General features: G+C 42.2%; 1 protein-coding gene across 1 annotated transcript in view; it reads right to left on the reverse strand.

Moving 5' to 3' along the window:
• Positions 1-319: 319 nt before the first annotated feature.
• Positions 320-23,309, reverse strand: part of LOC126291901 (proteoglycan 4) — a 274,929-nt gene continuing 251,939 nt past the window's right edge. The window contains exons 8-9 of the mRNA XM_049985630.1: positions 22,432-22,788; positions 320-10,128 (exon numbers count right to left, since the gene is read on the reverse strand). Coding sequence (XP_049841587.1) covers positions 9,854-10,128; positions 22,432-22,788 — 632 coding nt within the window. The 3' untranslated portion in view covers positions 320-9,853. The remainder of the gene's footprint in view (positions 10,129-22,431; positions 22,789-23,309) is intronic.

Below are 23,309 nucleotides of genomic sequence, written 5' to 3' on the forward strand. Positions count from 1 at the left end.
TGAAAGTTTTATGGTGAGTGAAAAATTGTAGCCACTTACTATGTATGAGTGAGAGTAATATTATAGATCTGACTGTGGCAAGTTTCTCTAGCATGTACAGGTAAATGTAAAAATTCATCTGTATGTTTAGTCTTGTTTCCAGGAGGAGTGACAAGGTCATGTGACATATTTCTATGACACTGCTTCACAACTGATTGATTATATATACTTCAATTCTTAACAGACAGAGAAACAATCTGGATACGTGGTTGCTCGTTTTTCAGAGCACATATTGCTATTTGGACCACTGTTTTGTGTTTAGATTACTGTGGGTCTCTTTCCACGTCAGTTTGTCAATATGTTTGTTTAAAACTGTATTAAAAGAGATAGTGTGGCTGTAGTTAGTAAATAACACCCGATGCTTACAGTAAAAAAGTTAATATTATCAAAAGTGTTGGTTTTCAAGTAGAAATGTGGATGATTCTTGCACCTTCCTTCCCCATTAAACTGTCATTGTGTATGTATGAACTTAGCTTATAGATTTTCAGACAGGTTCTGCTTGTACAAAGAGGACAGCAAACTGCTGATCTCACAAAATACAACATTTAATCTGCAACTAACTTGTGCAACTTGCTAGTCAGTTATGGGTGTTTGTTGTACAAAACTTTGTATCAGCTTGTAGTACAAGTTACATTTCTGAAGACACTGATAAGGTAAGGATAGTTTGAAAATGAAATGATGGGAGATGCTGATGGAAATGAGCATTTAAGCACAAAATCTTCTAAGTCCAGAACATACAGAGTAAATTTTGAGATTATTTCCAAGATAACCTGTGGACAACCTTTCCTCTTCAGGAATTGTTACTGTTCTGCTAAACTGTATTGCAATTCCACCAAACCAATTGTTGCAATGGAAATATTTGTGATGAGTAGAGGTCAGTGTGTACTCTCACAGATAACTTTTTGTTAAGAAATGTATATCTGTGTGAAGATGCTGTGCTATAAATGCTCACATACTTGGGTTACATGCATTTGTCAAGTGTGTTGCACTTCCAGGAAAGAAAAATGCCTTTATTCTAAAATCACTGCCAAAGAAGTAAAATTTATTGCAGTGAAATGTGCACCATGGGAAGTCAACAGAAGAGACTGGAGGCATTTGGAATGTGGTACCATAGAAGTACATTAAAAATGGCACGGATAGGTAAAGAACGAAGTGTGGAAGTGCAGAAAGGAATATTTTAGCAAACAGTTTTGTGGGAAAACTGTTATGGGACATTGTAATAACTAACATGTATTAAAAGGGACAGTGGAAGAGATTTGGGGGGGAGGGGTGGAGATTGTTAGGGTAGACATAATGTGTATAAATGTAGGGGTGGCAATATACAAGGCTAAATTAAGGCTGGAATGAAATCATTTGAAATACTGAGAGGTGTAGGTGAAGTAATTTAAGAAAGAATGGGGAAGCAGTACCACATACAGAAATGATTGTTACTCATCCCTGTCTCCAGGCGGGGGTTCCAAGGTTCTGTTACTTCAGTGCTTGGCTCCTCATGGCGAACATTGAGTTCATCTCCTCAATGGCGTATAACAATAGCACTACGGCATTAGTGTGTGCATTTGTAGTTTGATAGTCGCTATGTTAATTATTTCGTTTATATCATAATGCAGATGTTAATGTCACATTTAGAGGATTTTTGTATGGGTATTTTAAGATGAAATACGTGTTTGTTAACTCGTCAACTTATCTTTACTATTTAGCAAAGTGATATTATCTGTCAACAGCAAGACCGGATCGTGGCAGCACTATGGTTCATTGTAGCTGCATTCGCATCGCATATCCCTGTGTACCCGGCTTTCAGAACTCAGAAGTGTGCCATTAACTTCGGCCCGTGTTACATCTTCGACAAAACTCTTATGAAAGCAAGGTCGACGGTTCATTTATAAAATCTATTGTAAAAGTAACTCAGACACAGTCAGATACATTATAAAACATATTTTATGAAAGACCTTTGACTAAGTTCTTTTGCAGTGATTGGGTCGTAATCTCTCGCCTGACCTGACCTCTGCCTGGGTTGGTATCGCCTGTCGTACACTTTCTTTCCCTTTTTTTCCCCTTTTACCTCGTGTATCGCGAAGCGCATTCATGTAGATTTTTCATATTTGCTCACTAGACGAAACAGCGCCAGCATAAGCGTCGCAGTCGTTCCGGTTCGAATTGTTGTCTTAATTAATTTCTGATAGCTTTAGAGTACACTGTTTACTGATCGTACTGTTGAATAGCGAGAAACATCGTGTTTTTTGGGCTGCCGCCAAGGAGGTACAGGTTGGGATGTGCTGTTATTGATTGGTCTGTAGCAGCGCGCTTGAACGTCCGCAGTTAGAGATGTTTATAATTGACGACTTTCGCCGTATTGATCCTCGGGGTACTTGCCGCACGGTCGGATGAGCTTTCTGTAAGACATGTTTTACGTTTTCTTAAGCCAGATGCCTGGGGACCTATAAAGGCATAAACTGAAAGAATGCAGAAGTCGTTAGCCAGGGCTGTTGGAGAAATTAAACGCCAGACTTTCTGGAAGGTTTTTGATACCATTCCTCATAAGCGGCTTCTAATCGAATGTTCCGCCTTCGGAATGTTTTCTCAGCTATACGATTCGAGTCGTGATTCGCCATCAGGGAAGTGGCAATGTATAGTAATTGATGGCACCTTACCTACTGAGACCTAGGTTATTTACGGTATTCCCTAAGGAAGTGTGATAGGACCTTTGTTCTTGATCAATATAGATGATTTAGGAGACATGAGCATCCATCTTAGGTTTTTTTTAGTAGATGAGTCTGTCGTTTACCGTGCAACTTAACAGAAGTTCAAAAGAATTACAAAATAATTTTGACGAGGACTTGAATTGGGCGAGTAGTGGATTTTTTATAACAGAAGTGCGATGCCCTCTACATGAATACTAAGGGAATTCCACTGCATTACTGGCATATGATAAACGACATAAATTTTGAGGTTGTCGAGTCAGCTTGCTACGGATTAGAGTTAGGAGCAGCCTAAATTGGAGCGACCATATACGACATGTTGTAGGGATAGTGATTCAGAGACTGCGTTTTATTGTAAGAACATTTAAAATGTGCCCTTCTTTGTTGCTGCGCAGGGGTGATCTACACAGGACATCGAAAAAGTTCAAAAAAGGGTAGCATGTTTTGTGGTGTCGCGAAAGATGGGTCAGACTATCGTGGATATAATAAGCAAGTTTGGATGGCAGTTATTATAGCCAAGTCATTTTTCATGCTTGCGAAATGATTCCATGAAATTTCGATCAACAACTTTCTCTTTAGAGTCGTAAACTATTTTGTTGCGTTTGAGCTACATAGGATAACGAAAATCCGGGGTCACACGGAGAGAAGTAGATGTTCAGTTGTTCCAACGCGCTGTTAGAGGGGGGAAAGGTATAGAAATAGTGATGTGTAGCACTCTCTACTAAGCACTTCAGGATGAATTGCAGATTAATCGTGTAGCTACAGACGTGGATGCTACTCATAAATGTTTAGCAAATTGTGTTAAAGATGAAGAAAACATGTGGGGAAGTTTTAGGGTTTAACTTCTCGTTGAGAGACGGAGTGGCTAGATCGGTGAGAAATAAGAAAAAAAAGGGGTAGGGTTACGTGAGGCGGCCTGGATTTGGACTACGGTGGTTCTGGGAAACCGAATGTGACAAGATAGGCGTCCAAAAGTCACTGTTTCAGTCCTCGATCGATGATATTACGTATCGCGTCTTTCACTTAAGTCAGTCATTTTCGTATGTGCAATATCTGATGTGGCGTGGTTCGGAGTTCACGTTAAACGGTATGTTACCCAGCAGTTGGCTATTTCTGTGAGATCAGTAGCCAGGCGAAGGAAACTGGATAACACCTACCGTACAACAAGGCCGTGCTTCTTAATTGCGACCGGGAGATTCAGTTCGCTGCTTGGTAGATGCATGTTACTGTAAGATACTTTGAAGACTTCTTCAAAGAAAGGTATTCGAGTATTATGTCGTACGTTGTTCTTTGGAGTTTCCCATGATGTACATCTAAGTCACTGCTCTGTAATTCACAATTAACTACTTGCCAGGCGTTTTCCAGAAGCACTTTGAGATCGCTTCTCCATCGCTCCACTCTTGAATAGCTCGAGGGAAAAATGAACAACTAAATCTTTCTGTGCGAGCTTTGATTTTATCATATTTTATTGTGATGGACATGTCTTCTTATGTAGAACGGAGCAAACAAAATGTTCTCATTCGGAGGAGCAAGTTGGTGACATTAAGTTTTCGCGAGAATACGAAACAAGCTACCCTTTCTTGCTTCTTTGAACTTTTTCGATGTTCTCGGTCAGTCAAATCTGGCAAGTAACGATTTCCACGCAACAGGATTCCAGAAGGCACAAGGATAGTTTAGATAGCCTCTTTAGTAGATTTATTGCTTCTTATAGGTGTTTTGACAATAAAATGCAGTTTATGGTTTACCTTCCCCAGGAGTTTCTGTGTGATGGTTCCGATTTAAGCTGTTAGTAGTTGTAATTCATAGATATTTACTAAAATCGACAGCTTTTAAATTTGTATGATTCATCGTGCAACCGAAATTTTTGTACTTATGTAGAGGGACTCACGTTTTGTATTGTTAAGGTTAAATTGCCACTTGTCATACCATGGAAACACCAGTCTAAATACTAATGGGATTCGTTTTGGTCTTCTGATGACTGTACTTGGCGCAGAAAATGGAAGTGGGCTGCTGAGATTGTCTCCTGAATCATTTACGTAGACTAGAAACTAAAGAGGGCAAGTAACATTTCCTTGGGAAATCTCAGATGTCACTTCTGTTTCATTAGAGGACTTTCTGTTAATTTGTGGCATATATAATATATGTACAACTGAGGCGAAACTCCATAGGCACGCAATTTGGTTAGAAGCCACTTGGGAAGAAGTGTGTCGAAGACCTTCTGTATATCTAGAAATATGGAATCAATGTGAGATTCCCTATCAATGGCACTCATTACTTCGAGTGAATAAGAGCTATTTGTGTTTTACAAGAACGATATTGTCAGAATCCGTGCTTGTTATGTACTAGTAGATTGTTTTCTTAGGGGTATTTCATAGTGTTTGAACTCAGTATATTTTCCAAAATCCTAGAAAAAGGTGTAGGAAATGAGTTCTAACACGAAATTTAGCTTTTCCGGATTCGTCTTCTTTTATCATATTATAAAAGCTATGCACAAGTTTTATGGGTAACTGAAGGAATAGTATTAGAGTTGTAAATGAATCGGTAACTTATTGGTGGCAGATAACATTTCATCCCCATTGCAAGGTAGGTGGTTGGCCTTACGAATGGTCATTTGTTTGTTAGCTGGGTAATAACCGCCTGGTCGACTGGATATTCGATGTGGGTGAGTGGATGTATTTGATGTATTGGTAAGTTGATCATCTTAGTTAATAGTTCTCTTAGTGTGGTGTACCACCTTATATGCCAATTTACTTACTACTGGGGTACTTTTCTTTGGCCTTTGCTTCTACAGTGAATAGTTCCTCTGGAAGCGACATATATTAACAATGTTACTGGTTCAGCGATTTTCCTGGAGAGCTGCATACATGATAGTAGCAGGAGTGCATGTACTTAGTGACGAACACTGTTTTTGCCTACTCTTTTTCACAGATTGCAGGTGGCACTTACCGGCAATGGAATATGGCACTGCAGTCACTATAAGTGGCTGCGTACTGATCAGTGGTAGATCCGACAATTAGTCGAACGTGATTGTTGTTTTAAGATTCTGTGTCATGACAGATCTTCGTAGAGGTTGTTAGTCTGTACTCAGGGTTGTTGGCTCACTGGTGTATCTTCTTTAAGAGAACAACAAGCCACATTTAACTGATTTTTTTGTTTGTTGTTGCGCATCACCCAGACCAATTCGTCTGTGCATTTGAACAAAATGTAAACGGAACAGAAATTTCGAAAAAGCTTTTAAAGTTCTGAGAGAAGATACAAAGGCATTTATGGGATTACTGATGACTGTCAGAAAGACTTGACAAAATGACCGTTGAGTCGAACTTAAGTGTTTTTAAAATGGATCGTAACATGAACACAAAGGTATTGGGGTGTTGTCGAACTACGTTTGGTGGTATTGAGAGAATTGGAGTAGGAAATGAGACGCTGAAAGTAGTAGATGCGTTTTGTTATTTGGACAGCAGAGTAACTGACAACGGCAGAAGTATAGAGAATATAAACTATATACTTTAGGGATTGGCAATAGCGAGAAAAACCGTCGTGAGTAAGAAAAATTTGCTAACATCGAATAAAAATTTGAATCTTAAAGGGTGTATAACGAAAGTTTTTTTTCCAGTGTAGTCGGTTACGGCAGTGAAACATGGAGATAAGCGAATAGAAGATTTTCAAATGTGCTGCTACAGAAAAATGCTGAAGATTAGATGAGTATTCCGAATAAGTAATGAAAAGGTGCTAAAAGGATTTGCAAGAAAAGAAAGTTGTGGCATAACTTGACTAAAAGAAGGGATAGGACACGCCATGAAGCATCAAGCAATAGTTAATTTGCTAATGGAGAGGAGTGTGGGATGCATATGTTGTAAAAGGAGACAAAGACTTGAATAAACTAAGTAGGTCATGCCCGATAATATATTATTTTTTAATAGACGATTTCAAATCGAACGTAACATTAACGTTCTAGAGCAGAGGCTTTTACCAATTGCATTAGCACAATTCTGACGAAAAACAGTGTAAACACAATACTCACATACACTAAGAATGCGCAAAATATTTAAATAGTGAAAGGCTTCCGTTCTCTTGTAGCCAGTCAGGTGTACATTGGATCCGCTAAAGAGAGCATCGGTTCTCACTTCGGGAAACACAACAGCAATTGTTACCTAGGAAACGCAGCAGGCATTGCTGCCAGCGTAAATAATTACGACGGTAGAGTGTGTGTGGGGTCACAGTAATTAATAAACATGAGAATAACTACAACTGGAAGAGAGGCTCACAATAGACAAGTTATTGATCTTGGCCATGAATAAACGAAACAGCGCTGTTTTCTCTGCCAAGTGAGCTCCGTGGCTTAGTTTTGCTCTGCCAGTCCACTTTGGATAGCGTTCGGATGACGTCATAATGCCGTGGCTGGTTCATGGATAGGTAAATCCCACTACGCTACACTGGCTCCTTCTAGCAGTTGGTGTGGGCACATGAAGGTCCTTTTCTTGGAGAGGCGCCATTGTAAATTCCACCGAGAATGACAAACTTGTAATGCACATGACGAACTTCGAGGAAACTAGTTTGCAACTGGTGGAATTGCTGCACGAAAAGTGGACTCTCATCACCGAGAGTGATGCAGAATATTCAGAATTCGTGTATAACTCAATTCGCATGTGGAAGCCACCTTTGACTTCATTTGTGGACTTGTATAGCACACTTTGAGATACGTTTTGCAGTGATAAAACACGTGACCTTTCCTCGGTCTCTGCAATGGAAGTGTTCCAGCAAAACATAAGGAAAGAGTAGTCTTCAAGAAGTTTATTAAATACATTCCATATAAGTATGTGCAGTTGTGAAAGTAACCTGACAGTCCTTGTGGAAGAGGACTAGTGTCTCAGACCAAAACATTTTTATATGAAGTGCACATACCAGCTGCAGTTACATATGCCGATGGTACGCCATCTGCATAGTAAACACATAATACATGTTCTTCTGATACTCCAGTGCGTATTTCTGGTTGTACAAAGTTAAATGAGTGAGTTATCAACCGGTTTCCGAAATCATTGCTAAAAGACCATTACTTCACATAATTCAAGTATTGCACTGTAAAAACTATTTTGTTGGTGAATAGATTCGTCGCTGTTCACTCCTGACAAAAAAAAAAAAAACCCCTCAGACCAACTGTCTTAAAACTCATATTTAAATTTTTATCGAAACTAGTCTGTATAAACATGTGACCTTTTAGAAATGAGCGATTCATTTTTATTTTTAATAATTTTGCCACATTTGTCTTAGCACGTTTCAGTAAGGACGCTGGTGAACACTAAACTACAATCATTATCAGTCGTCAGGGGAGTTGACTTCATCTTGCACACACGGTTTCCTAGTTTTGATTCGGAATAGTCAGGAAGGGGGACCAATTAATGTTACCAGAAGTACCTGCCGCCATACGCCGCTACGTGGCTTGCAAAGTGTTGATGTAGAAGTAGGGACTTAGGTACGCTCGTGTTTTTATCTCCAGTCGCCACCAACCTTAGCAATAAAACAATGCTGTGTGAAGTAGCAGCTGGCTGTGACGAGCGGTCATACCTGATCTCAGCCTGACAACAGGAAGGATTGCTTGAGAATGATGCTGCAACACCTTAACTAGTTATAGTGACTGAAAGGTAAATAAGTAAAATAAAATCCAAGAATAACTGTGGAATGTCTGTTTCCAAAACAATGACGTAGCCGTGTTGTCTCTCTGTATTGAAATGAGTGGTGGTAGCGGTCTAAAGAAAAGAAAAGATGGTTGCTGCAATTAGTGCTGTAGACGCTCGATTTGAAGCATAAATCGCAGGCATAGGGGCTGTACTTTACAGTGGAGGGGGCTTTCAAACTGTTCTTCTCACTGCAATATGAGATGGGAAGGCCTCGTTCGCTGCGCAGCTCCTTAGCGCGAACACACGGTAATCCATCTTATTATAATTATTGGCTGACGTAATAACCATTTAAATGTGGTGGACCGCCACAGCGGCCAAAGTGACTTGAGCCCTGAGTGCGGTTGACAACAGCATCTCAGTGATGCAGATTGACTCCTGTGGAAATTCTGACACATGCATTTGTTTCTCTCTATGAGATAAATTTGATTGCAGCACTATTGGCAGACTTGAACCACACCTTATCATTTTCTCTAAAGCCAACAGTAGTTCCGTTATATACTGCACACGACCTAATTGCCAGTTCCCTGTCAGCCCCTTCGGAGGAATTTCACCATCATAGTTTCCTGTAAATCCAACAGATGGCATTTCAATGGAGACCAAGTGATTTCCATAAACACTGCGTTTGGTGCTTTGCTGTGTGACTACTGTTGCAATAGGCTGCAGTTTTGAATAAACTGAGTGGCGAAAAGTCAGGAGAAAGGTTGTCAGATCTGAGGACGCCCCATGTATGAAGTCCTAATGTTACTGTTAGATGCAGCATATGGCGCTAGTGTAGACGTGCAGTCTGTTAGAGACAGGTGTGCGACGAACATGGCGGCACATCTCGAAATTTAAACGTAGAATGCTAATCGGTGGAAAATACATGCCTCCTAATGAATCGGACAATTAGACAAGAATTAGGGTTCCTGACGCCAAAAGGGTTTCCGTTCAATATCGCGAGAAAAATATTATAGGTGTTTGTAAACTGCAGCTCTGGAAGACAAGAGCGTCGCCGGTGCAGACACACATGGGGTGATAGTCGGCCGGGTATGAGTCAGGTAGCTGGTGACATGGATGTGGGTCGTCAGAAATCCATTTGTATCGGGACTGTACGGAGACAAAGGCACCGCATAGGCTTCGCCAGGCGACGACCGAAGACCACATCCAGTGCCTTTCCACGACTTTTGGCCACTCAGTATAAATACTCCTTGCTCTCTCGGTGTCAGTCCAGAGCTTGGAAACAGTACAAAAAAGCTAGGAAATGGCGGGTGCGTCGGCAGTAATTCAGCACGCAGTGCACAGCGAAAGACCTGCCGACGCAGCCCTACCGCCGAGTCTTAGCGAGCAGCAGTCATACGCGGCACCTGTCGAATGGGGTGTTCCCCACCCAAGTGTCCATTTTTGAGAGGAGCAGCTGGACCCGTTTGGAACGTTGTCTGTTGGACTTGGTCCCATCCATTCGGCCTAGGGCACGGTGATGGGGAGGAAGTTCCGTGGGTTGCCCGCCCTGGGTGAGAAGCGCAGGTTGACGCGCGGGTTGTCCTCCTCGCCGACCCTGAGGAAGGAGTTCCAGTCGAAGAGGAAGTAGAGCCCGTTGGGCCTCTGGACCGCCTGCTCACCGCCACCCTCCTTCTCATCGTAGTCTGAGTCGCCGATGTCGCCGCCGCCGATGTCTCCACCGAACGACTCCGAGAGTGCCTGCACGCGCGCCTCGTCCTCCGCGGTGCGGTTGGCGCGATCTGGAAAAGCAGTTCCTTGATTTGAAAATATCTGCGACATTAAGTCCGCCCTAGCTACCATTTGGTGAGCAAGATGTATGAGACAGGCGAAATACCCTCAGACTTCAAGAAGAATATAATAATTCAAAATCCCAAAGAAAGCAGGTGTTGACAGATGTGAAAATTACCGAACTATCAGTTTAATAAGTCACAGCTGCAAAATACTAACGCGAATTCTTTACAGACGAATGGAAAAACTGGTAGAAACCGACCTCGGCGAAGATCAGTTTGGATTCCGTAGAAATACTGGAACACGTGAGGCAATACTGACCTTATTACTTATCTTAGAAGAAAGATTAAGGAAAGGCAAACCTAAGTTTCTAGCATTTGTGGACTTAGAGAGAAAAAAAATGGTTCAAATGGCTCTGAGCACTATTGGACTTAACATCTGTGGTCATCAGTCCCCTAGAACTTAGAACTACTTAAACCTAACTATCCTAAAGGACATCACACACATCCATGCCCGAGGCAGGATTCAAACCTGCGACCGCAGCAGTCGCGAGGTTCTGGACTGAGCGCCTAGAACCGCTAGACCACACCCTCACTTAGAGAAAGCTTTTGACAATGTTGACAGCATACTCTTTCAAATTCTAAAGGTGGCAGGGGAAAAATACAGGGAGCAAAAGGGGCTATTTACAATTTGTTCAGAAACCAGATGGCAGTCTAGGGCATGAGAGGGAAGCAGTGGTTGGGAAGGGAGTGAGACAGGGTTGTAGCCTCTCCACGATGTTATTCAATCTGTATATTGAGCAAGCAGTAAAGGAAATAAAAGAAAAATTCGGAGTAGGTATTAAAATCCATGGAGAAGAAATAAAAACGTTGAGGTGTGCCGATGACATTGTAGTTCTGTCAGAGACAGCAAAGGACTTGGAAGAGCAGTTGAACGGAATGGACAGTGTCTTGAAAGGAGGATATGAGATGAACATCAACAAAAGCAAAAGGAGGATAATGGAATGCAGTCGAATAAAGTCGCGTGATGCTGAGGGAATTAGATTAGGAAATGAGACACATAAAGTAGTAAAGGAGTTTTGCTATTTGGGGAGCAAAATAACTGATGATGGTCGAAGTAGAGAAGATATAAAATGTAGACTGGCAATGGCAAGGAATGCATTTTTGAAGAACACAAATTTGTTAACATCGAGTATAGATTTAAGTGTCAGGAAGTCGTTTCTGAAAGGATTTGTGTGGAGTGTAGCCATGTATGGAAGTGAAACATGGACGATAAATATTTTAGACAAGAAGAGAATAGAAGCTTTCGTAATGTGGTGCTACAGAAGAATTCTGAAGATTAGATGGGTAGATCACATGACTAATGAGGAGGTATTGAACAGAATTGGGGAGAAGAGGAGTTTTTGGTACAACTTGACAAGAAGAAGGGACCGGTTGGTAGGACATGTTCTGAGGCATCAAAGGATCACAAATTTAGCATTGACAGCGTGAAGGGTAAAAATCGTAGAGGGAGACCAAGAGGTGAATACACAAAGCAGATTCAGAAGGATGTAGGTTGCAGTAAGTACTGGGAGGTGAAGAAGCTTGCAGAGGACAGAATAGCAAGGAGAGCTGCATCAAACCAGTCTCAGGACTGAAGACCACAACAACAACAGGTGCATCTACATTGCCGAGAAGATAAATTAATACAATTTTCTCTGACATTCAGCTTTATTTTCTTTCACGGCGCATTTCATAAGCGTACAACCTCATCTTCAGGTGGATCAGTGGGTTACGAAGTCTGTTCAAATATTTCGGAACTTTGTACTTTCTGTGAAGTTTGAAAGGTAGGAGGCGAGGTACTGGCGGAAGTAAAGTTCTGAGGATGGGGCGTGAGTCATGCTTGGGTAGCTCAGTTGGTAGATCCCTTGCCCGCAAAAGACAAAGGTCCCGAGTTCGAGTCTCTGTCCGGCACACAGTTTTAATATGCCAGAAAGTTTCATATCAGCGCACACTCCGCTGCAAAGTGAAAATCTCATTCTTTGTACACAAATTTTTCTGTGCGTGATTTTTACTTATTGTGCATGGTCCCCCTTCGAAATACTCTATTCCACTATTGATACACTGCAGCCAGCCGGAGGGGCCGTGTGGTTCTAGGCGCTAGAGTCTGGGGCCGAGCGACGGCTACGGTCGCAGGTTCGAATGCTGCCTCGGGCATGGATGTGTGTGATGTCTTTAGGTATGTTAGGTTTAAGTAGTTCTAAGTTCTAGGCGACTGATGACCTCAGAAGTTGAGTCGCATAGTGCTCAGAGCCATTTTGAACCATTTGATACACTGCAACCGATGCCTTTGCCACTCCTGAAAGTAGTACGCCTTCTTGCTGCATTGCAGCGCCGTCTGCGAGTTTTCTTTTATCTCGTCTACCGTTGCAAATATTCCTTTCAACGGGGTTGTCAGCTTCGGAAATTAAAAATAATCAGCAGGGGTCAGCTCTGGAGAATCGGAGGCTGAGGAAGCAGAGTGGTTTCGTTTTTTGTGCAATAGTCACGCTCCAACAGGGATGAATGTGCGGGTGCGTTATCGTGATGCAAGAGTCATGAACTGACATGCAACATTTCAGGCCGTTTCTTTCTCACATATTCTCTCAGGCGTCGCAACACATCCCGGTAGTATTATCGATTAACAGTTTGTCCCTGTGGCACGAATTCATGACCAATTAATCCTTCAAAGAAAACTGTCAGAATATCTTTGATATTTGGCCTGACCTGACGAGCTCTTTGTGGTCGTGGACAACTTTTCCTGACCCATTGTGAAGATTGATTGACCTTGGTCTTAACATCATAACCGTAGACCCACGCCTCATCGCTAGTTAAGATTCTCTCATGGAACATTTTACAAGGGAACCTCCACATCGCACCCCCCTCAGATTTAGTTATAGGTTGGCACAGTGGATAGGCCTTGAAAAACTGAACACAGATCAATCGAGAAAACAGGAAGAAGTTGTGTAGAAATATGAAAAAAATAAGTAAAATATACAAACTGAGTATTCCATGCGCGACATATGCAACATCGAGGATAGTGTGAGTTCAGGAGCGCCGTGGTCCCGTGGTTAGCGTGAGCAGCTGCGGAACGAGAGGTTCAACACGTCTGATATATTCTATACGACACTGGTGACGGTATGTGCGTCACATGACAGGAACATGTTGTCGACCCACCTAACTTGTACATTTGGCGAATGGGTTAAAAAGATTCTTCTACCTTGCCCGATTTAGGTTTTGTTGTGGATGTGATAATCACTGCCAAAAAAGTGATGAAAACATAAGTTTGTCACATAAACCGAAAAAAACTTTTCACTTGAGTGGGGACTTGAACCAAGGACCTCTCGTTCGGCAGTTGCTCACGCTAACCACGGCAACACGGCGCTCCTTAGCTCACGTTGTCCTTGATGTTCCTTATCTTACGCATAGACTACTCAGTTTATATATTTTGCTTATTTTTTCATAGTTCCACACAACTTCTTCCTGTTTTCTCGATTGATCTGTGTTAAGTTTTTCAAGGCCTATCCACTGTGCCAGCTTCTAACTAAATCTGAGGGGGGTGCGATGGGGAGGTTCCCTTGTTAGTCTCATTTGCGCGATCCAAAAGCTCTAAACAGATTCCGATGCGAATGTCTTTCTGGTCTTGATCGTGAGCCGTGGGACGAACTTCGTGGCAACACGATGCTTTCCGAGATTCTGTATCAGGATCCCGTGACATGATCCAACTGAAACGTTACATTCTTCTGCAATCTCTTGGACAGTCAGATTGGCACGCACAGTTTCGTTGATGCTTCTGACACGAGCATCGTCGGTAGACGTCGTAGGGCGTCCTGCACGAGGGACACCTTTAACTTCCGTCCGACCATTTTTAAACCGTATGAACCATTCGTAACACCGAGTACGGCTTAAGCACTCGTCACCGTAGGCTTTCTGCATCATTTGGCATTTTTCTGTAAAGGTTTTCCTGTATTTGACGTAAAATTTAATACAGACGCTTTGCTCCACTAACTCAGCCATCTCGAATTTCGGAAACTGTGTGACACAACGTTTTATTCAATACAGCACTAAACAATAACTAACAGACATACAACAGACTTGCGGGAATTACACACTAAACACAGGCGTGTGCAGGGATGCCAACGGCATTTCGCTCCATCACACCATTGGTGCGAAATTACGATTTCGGAATTTTTTTGAACAGACCTTGTATATCATAACTTCATTTGCAGGTTCTAGCAAGTTGTCTGTTTTGAACTTGATTTCGCTACAAGTATGACTTATTTTGTCATGTCTTATCTTCATTGTGAAATTATAAATTTTAAATAATAATAATAATAATAATAAAGCCACGTGTGAGACAGAGCTTGTCTCGACGTATACAATGTTCAAATAACTTATGGAATGCAGTCGGGTGACGCCGTCAACCTCAGATATTTCGACAGCAGCACATCCCGCCATTTTCATGGCAAAACTGCACCACTTAGGGCTGGGCAAACGATACTCGCGTTCGAACGGCCTCGAGATTTCCCCTTATGCCGCAGCGTTCGCTTCAATATCGAGCTTTTTCGATCAATCACTTTGAAATTTAGCTTGCGCGGCGCGAGTGTAAGGAGTAAGCAAAAAACTATGAACTAGCCGAAACAATCAGCTTTGGCAATTTCGTGAAACAATGGAAGAAATAGCATTAAATCCTACCACTGCACAAACTTCTATGGTGTTTGAACAAAACTGCAATATGAGTTCTCATAGAGTACCGGAGTATGGATGTATAAACTTTAAAGCTGATATTTTTTTTAAAAAAAAAAAAAAAGTAACAGACAAAGACGAAAATATCGCCCTCCAGATAATGTTACTTGACTGAACCCAGTATAATATTTGATTTGATTATGAGAGATGGCAATGATAGGTTGCAAATGAGCAATTCAATCCCTGTTCATATATTAGAATAACATACAAACATTACCAGATTATTATCAGTTTGAACACATGACAGCAACATTTCAGATGAAACAATAGATATGATTAATCAAGGATTAAATTCCGAAAAAAAAAAACGAAATGTATAGTAATAAAGTGGCTCTAATCTTTATCCCAAGAATGAATTACAAAGATAACACTCGTCTTGGCGATCAGACCTCACTAGATCGCGGGACGAGTGAAGGCTCGAGAATTGGACAGAATCATGATTAGGGTCTTTTATTTATTAAGTAGTTGTTGTCACACATGAACTACACCCTAGAAGATTTTTCAGTCCGTGTTTCACAGTTATTTTTATTATTAAAATCCATAGTGAATGAACAGAGACAACACAGGTCGTTGTGGTAGTACCAACAAAGGTCACTAGAGTTGCGCAAGGCAGTTTAAAACCCTGGTTCCCAGAGAAACTCCAGAAAGATAACATTCACACGTGCTGCAGACACTAGCGCCATTACAAACCAGGTGAGCGGCGTTAGAAGTTGTCGATAGTGAAATTAATAATCAATGGATGAGGTAATATAAACTCTGTCTCTCTGTTTTTTGACAAGTGAGAGATCAAGATTCCACGCAGAATTCAAACAAAACCCACCATCTCTATTTATAAGGCTACTTGTTTATACAGTCACCAGTAGTAGAACAAAGTTTGTATGGCCCCACTCTCCACTGTTGCCAAATTTATTCAAGATGGCGGCGATAGATATGGCAATGGTGGAAGTTCAAATTTTGGCGAAAAATAGGTCAATTGGGCTACCTCCAATAACCTAACCCCCTCCCCTCCTCCAGAACAATGCAACACACCACGACTGCCTCCACTAACCAAAGAAAATGGCGCGAGAATAGCTCACTTAGGCTACCTCCACTAACCTAAGTCATCCAACCCACCACCTCCTCCTAGGAATTGGCAGCAAAAGGACTCAGCCTGTGCTGGATAGGATGGATGTAAGTCTTTATTTAATCCATTTGAGGCTGTGGTCCCTCCTGTGATGTAATCCAAGATGGCAGTCAGGAGGGTAAAAAGGCAGGAAAAGGACAGCCTGTTCTGGGCTGAGGGGGGGGGGGGGGGGGAGAAGTGTACTTTATTGACTCCAGAACAATTTAGGGAAAAATTTGACATGGTATATTTGTTACACTGATACAAAACACATACTCTGGAGTGCTTGAGGTCACAGTAAATAGGCTACAGACCTGCAAACTACTCATAAATAATGCAGTACACTGATGAGCAGAGACACAAACAACTCGTAAATTACCGAAATAATGCAGTACATAGCTTACAGATGTGCAAACTACTCGTAGATCACCTAAATAATGCATGTGCAACACTATGCAAATATGCTCATGACACTTAAACAGCCCAAAATAATGCAGTACACTCATGTGCAGAGACGCAAACAAGCCGTAAATTATCAAAATAATTCTCTGCAAATACGCTTGCTAATTGTAAACTGTCGAAATATTTCATTGAACAGCCTACAGAACTGCAAACTACTAGTAAATCACTGAAATAATGCAGTACACTTTTGTACAGGCACGAAATCAACTCGTAAACTGTCAGAATAATGCATACAGTTTATTTAGGGAGGGATTTCATGTAGTTTATTTATTACACTGGTACGAAACACTCACCCTCGTGTGCTTGAGGTCACAGTAGATAGTCTACAGACGTGCAATGTAATCGTAAATCACCAAAATAATGCAGTACACTGATGTGCAGAGATGTGAACAACTCCTCCATTTTCAAAATAATGCTGTAACACACTTGCTAATCGTCAACTGTCGAATTCATGCATTGGACAGCCTGCTCACCTGTTTGCAAAATAATGCAACAGACACGAAAACAACTCGAGAACTGCAAAAAAAATGCATCTTTAACGCTATTCAAACATTCTCACAACGCTTAAACACACACACTCAGTGCACGTAAAATATGCAATGTATCAGCGAACTGTTCCAACACACTCATGCGCTCTGCAGGGCCAGCCAGAAGCAAGCCAGAACGCGAACCATCGCAGCCACCTACAGCCAGCAGGTGAAAGTCGCTTCTACAGTTCTTTGAGTGTTATTCTGATGTCAAATGTCTATGTAAATAAACTCCAAGTCAGCATGTGGACTGGGCACACATGTTCACCACTGCTGGCGCGATCCCTCTCTCTGCCTGCAGTTCAGTGAAGACCTAAATGCCGAGCGACTCACCCTCACAGACACTGCAGAATAGCACCGACTGCATATTTTGCTAGGAATCCTAATGGGACACGCAAACTGCATCTTGCTGTGCACGTGTTACCAGCCAAGCATGGCTGATGCATCGCTGCGAAATGCTCGCATAGCTACACAGCATCGCAAAAGCATCTAAAAGTTTCTCAGTGTTATGTCACATGGCTATGTAAAATAAGAGCCAAGCCAACCTCACGGCAATTGTATTGTGTCCCAGAAATAGTTAATGGTCGCTTCTTGTGTAAGCTTTCGTGATCTCTCACAGCTCATCCGCATAGAAAATTCCTGTCCTAACAGAACCTGTATAAGAAAAACAGCGCAGAATAACCCTGAATGCATTCCTCCTGATGGTCCTAACGTGACACCCCATCCATCACGTGTTACCCTTCCTGGAAAACGTTAAGTCCTGCTTTCAATACACGCAAACGTTCTCACCTCACTGTAGGGATTCCTATGTCCCAGCAAAAAGGGATGTCTTGTGAATTCTGATTGGATCTTACTGAATTTACCCTCCAAATTACTGATGCTGCCAGTGTGGAAGCACTGTCTGCCTTTTTTTTTTTCTTTTAGTGGTAAAACTATTTTGAACAGGTAACCATATTGGACTGACAATTAAACACTGCAAAGTGGCCAACACATTGTCAAATACTGAAAGACTCTTACTCAATTACAGTGCTCTGCCACTGAGGATGGAAGTTTGAATTATAGAGAGTGAAACTGATCACCAAACCGACAATATATCACTGCATACTGTGTCGATGTAATAAACATACAATTCGTATCCTGTGCCATACAAAATCGCCTCTTTTTGCATCATGCATCGACTGCCAGACACTCGTACATGTACCACAAAGGCAGACATCATTAGCATATGCACCATAGGTACTCTTCTTGTTGCACTAGATATTTCCTGTGAGGTCATCCTCGCCCTCCTCCAAATGCATGACCAGAGTGCACTCAGCAGACCGAAGTCACTCTCAGAACCTGTACAGAGGCTGGATCGGCGTCACCATTTCCGGTCCTGACCTGCTTGCTTGCTTTCTACACCAATTACATGTGTTCTTGTAATCCCAGTGTAATGTTTCTTCTAAAAAGGGAACAGTTTATTTTTTGTCCATCCTGGACCCATATGAGTTTGTAATCAATCTCTAATGAACCTGCCATCCACGGAACTTTAAAACCATAAGCTTCTTTTCATTTTCAAGGGTGCTCTAAGTCAATCCGTAGATACGGAACCCTTATAAAATCTCTTCATTGTCCGTCTGTTGAGACCCCTTTTTATCAGGAATGGGTAGAGGCATCAAGTTGCAATTTATGTCCAATATTAAAATCTACAGGTCCCTTTGCAATCTACACAATGTAGACTTCTAAATGAATGCAGTCAAACGATACGGCCATTTATGTCACATTTTGACACTTGCAAACACACTCATCAATAACTACGGATGAACTAGCTATACGCATAATAAAAGTTGTATGGAACAATCAGAGCGCCATTACTATTCGCACTTGTCCGATTTTGTTCATCCCAACGCCAAATACGTATATTTCAGTATCGCTCGTTTGTGAGTGTGTGCTGTGGCCATACAAAGGCATCATAGCGGTATCCCCAAACGCGAATAAATTTTTAAATGTGTCAATTAATATTTCATAATAAACGTAAACATAGTCCATAATAGACTGTAATGCGATGTTTATTTAATCGCACGATTGTCTACTTTCGACTAAGCTCATTGCCAAACACATTAGTAACATCTGCATTTCATATCATTTTCAAATCACGCGTAATTAGAAGTAAAAAGTAGCCGTATGTACATGTTGTTGTAGATAAAGTTCAGAATACGATCTCAAAAGGTGTCACTGTAGTGTGGAGCCTTTCGTAAAATAACGGAATGTGGCTACTTCTTACTCATAGTTAGGAGGCATTTGCAGACGACATGATGTTACAAATGTGCTTCACAAGCCGGCTGGGGTGGCCAAGCGGTTATAGGCGCTTCAATCTGGAGCCGCTACGGTCGCAGATTCGAATCCTGCTTCGGGCATGGATGTGTGTGATGTCTTTAGGGTAGTTAGGTTTAAGTAGTTCAAAGTTCTAGGGGACTGATGACCTCAGCAGTTAAGGCCAATAGTGCTCAGAGCCATTTGAACCATTTTTTTTGGTGCTTGACAATGACGCCTAGTCGAAATTAACTAATCGCTCGATTAAGTAAAGATCACATTACAGCCTACTACGAACGTTGTTTACGTCTATTAAGCATATGGAGATTGTGGAACCCCGTAAATACAAAATCTGAGTCATATGTCGGCTTTGCTCTCTCTCTCTCTCTCTCTCTCTCTCTCTCTCTCTCTCTCTCTCTCTCTCTCTGCTGTGTGTGTGTGTGTGTGTGTGTGTGTGTGTGTGTGTGTGTGTGTGTGTGAGTGAGGGAGAGAGAGAGAGAGAGAGAGAGAGAGAGAGAGAGAGAGAGAGAGAGAGAGGTTAATTTCGATATATAGAAAGTATCTCAAGAGAAACAGTAAACATTGTAGGAGGTGGTGGTATAGACTAATTAGGGTAAAAAATTCCACATAACTTGTGCCCAGTGTTTGATAAGTTTTCATTTCGCGTATTTGTACTCCAGTTGATATGGATTTATTTACCAATTGTCAATTTTATTTTTAAGTGTGAAAATGTGCTTGATTTAACATGAATCAGTTTTTCAGCCGACATTGCGTTTCCGATTTGTTGTCCAATTTACCGTATTCCTTAAGCATGATGCACGTATTTACAAAAGCTCAGTACTCCAGTATCGTGTTTGTGTACGGATTTTGTGACGGAAACGCGGCAGACGATTTCCTAACCGCAGAGCACCAGATTCTGGAGAGTGTACTCGAGTTTTCAATGAACTGCGTGAGACTGGCGGAGTTACAAGCAGTCATATCTCACCTGAATGCAAAAATCAACAAAATGTGACTGAGGTAGAAGGCATTACTCTGTTGGTATGAACGTACTCCTTCAGTACACACACACACACACACACACACACACACACACACACACACACACACACACTCCTAACAAGAACACTTTCGGAGAATACGTATGGACGGGCTCTATCCATAACATTTGCAAGGGATTCGTCGTTGAGTAGTTGCAAATCACCGAGTAATTCCATTAATACTCATAACTTCCCCGGGTGGGGCCTCCCGGCCAACGATGCCATACGCTCATTTCATGTTTTCATTAATACTGTTTACTTATGAAGCCACTTGCACTACTGACGGCATCAATAGCACTGTTACCTAACACGGAGGTCCAACGAAAACCTATATGCTTTCGTGGAGACACATCTTTAAGAAGGCTGCACTTCATAGATCGTTGTAACTCACAATGGGACGCTAAACACGTTCTTATTCCCCCCCCCCCCCCCTCCACCCCCTCAGTTGTGATCGGTGAAAGTCGGAGGGACGTAGTGTATTGCCGTGCCGCCCTGAGACCTTTTCAGTTTTCCATCAGAGTTCTTTGTCATTCACTAGGACATGATGCAGATGCTTTGCGAAATCCATTTGATTTCAAAAGTACATTGAAAGCTTCAAAGAGATTGAGAGCCGGCATTAAGCGTAGAATTTCTGTATGGAAACGTATGCTGGCGGGAACTAATGCAGTAAGTAATATCAGCCTGCTGTTGCAAGAGACCAGCAATAACTGATAACCGGATGCTGGCAGGCTGGCTATCCGCATTGAATATTCACAGCGTTTGAAACCAAAAACGATGAAACGATAGTGGTGATGAGAGAAATCTGTTCGTCGAAAAATCTGCATCAATCGATTGAGCAGTACAGGGCCAGAGGGAACTAAGCGCATACATGGAAAAAGGTGTTTTCGCTCACTCCTTTTTGTCAACAAGTTTTAATACCTGCAGTAAGTGGTCTATAACATCTTTTATATGTAACTATTTATGTAAAGCCACTCATTTTAAGTTGGTAAGGCTCTCAGTACTAGAGGCTGTTATCCCACATCTAAAGATGTCTGGATTGTTTATGTACCTGCGGAGTACAGAATGACGTTTGAAGCTATTTATTTTCAATTATGTATAACAAAAATTTGCAGTGTATGTCACACTTTCTTGATCTCAAAATCATTTTAGAGCCTTATAGTATCAAATCAACTTAAATCTGTTCGTGTCTTTGATCATAATTATGAAAGTTTCAGCATTGTAACTTTAGAAAGCATGAGGTTAACGATAACGTGAATAGGAAATGGAAGTAAATGCTACAGCTAGTGTTGGAAAGAAATATAAACGGGAAGAACTGTTTTGGAAAACAGCGAACTTTACTGAATAAAATACCACCGCAGAAGTGTTAGAATGTAAAAAAAGTTCACGAGAACTTCCATCCTACAAGTTTTCCACAAATTTCATGGTGATTTTACACAGTGCAGATCCCAGTGAACATGCTGAATAAATTCAATATTGGGCATATTACTTGCACTTTCCCACTATTTCAAATGATTTAATGATTGTGCTTTGAAATTATATGATTTCACATTTTTATTAGAAAACCGTTATATTTCCCAAACTTGGCCATGTTTGGGATAGCACCCTCTGACTACAGGCCCATCAGTTCACTCTGATTTATGGCGAATAGAAACGAATTGGACCTCCATCATATCAGTATATTAGGAAAGGCTGTAATGAGATCAGAAAGGGGCCCTGCACGTTATTAGTTAGGTGTCTGGCATCCTTTGGAGCGAATAGTAAGCAGCCCGTGGTCTCGTGCATTGCTGACTCTGTCACGGGTCCCCAGGTCTGATTCCCATGTAAGTTGGGGATTTTCTCTGCTTGGAACTGGTTGTGTGTCGTCATCCTCATAAATGCGCAAGTCGCCGAAGTGGAATCAAGTAAAAGGTATAGCACTAGGCGCCAAACTCTCCAAAAGGGGATGCCCAGCTAAATATGTAATAGAATATTTTATTTCATTTTGAAGAGATCAGTGATTAACAAGTGGAGATTGCTGAGAACGTATACTATTTATTAAAGAGGTTGAGACCTGAGAGATTGTGAAGAGATGGTTAAGACTGTTGATTTAATAAGGATACTAGAGAAAGCAGGTACTCTGCTGCACACTTACTGGTGACTTCTTCAGTTTCCTTCGCTGGAGCGCCAGTCGGAGCAGTGCTGTTGGTATCGGTGTCTGTGGGCTGTTGGCGCTTCACCTCGTTCTTCCTGGACTCCTCGCTGTTGATCTCCGCCAACAGCTCGTCGAATGAGAGTGGGTCTGGCCCCGCAGCCAGTGGGGATGCGCTGGTGGTCGGCTGGAGGCCCCTACTGTCCCGGATCGCTTCAGTGGTGCCACTGCCATTGGCGGGGTACGTCACGTTGAGGTGTGTGGCGGCAAACTGGCGAACCGAGTCCAGCACCGCCTGCAGCCTTGCCGTTTCCTCTTCCGAATGCTTCAGGGACGTCGGGCTGAACACATGCTCTGGCCCTGTGAGCACAGCATAAGCAGCCTCCATGTAACACTGGCTCAAACGAAGAAGACACATCAACTCTTTCAGGGTTATTGCTCGGTTCGGACCCCGGTGGACCACCCCAGGGAACGTCTCACACCAGTGTAACCTCTGTTTGTGTGGTAGAGTAATAGTGGTGTGTGCATACGTGGAGAACTTGTTTGCACAGAAATCGTCGACATAGTGTAGCTGAGGCGGAATAAGGGTAACCAGCCCGCATTCGCCGATTACTAGTGTGTAAGAAAGGTGTATTCTATTGTATTGTATGTTAAGCGGGGACCTATAAACGACAGAGAGACTCCATCCCCGCCATAGCCGCAGTCATCCACAACCCCACGATGACTACCGCAGTCCACTTCACCCCCCTGCTGCCCTATACCGAACCACTCTTTCAGGGTTATTGCTCGGTTCGGACCCCGGTGGACCACCCCAGGGAACGTCTCACACCAGTGTAACCTCTGTTTGTGTGGTAGAGTAATAGTGGTGTGTGCATACGTGG

The sequence above is a fragment of the Schistocerca gregaria genome, chromosome 9 (genome assembly GCF_023897955.1).
Source record: "Schistocerca gregaria isolate iqSchGreg1 chromosome 9, iqSchGreg1.2, whole genome shotgun sequence".
Lineage (NCBI taxonomy): Eukaryota > Metazoa > Arthropoda > Insecta > Orthoptera > Acrididae > Schistocerca > Schistocerca gregaria.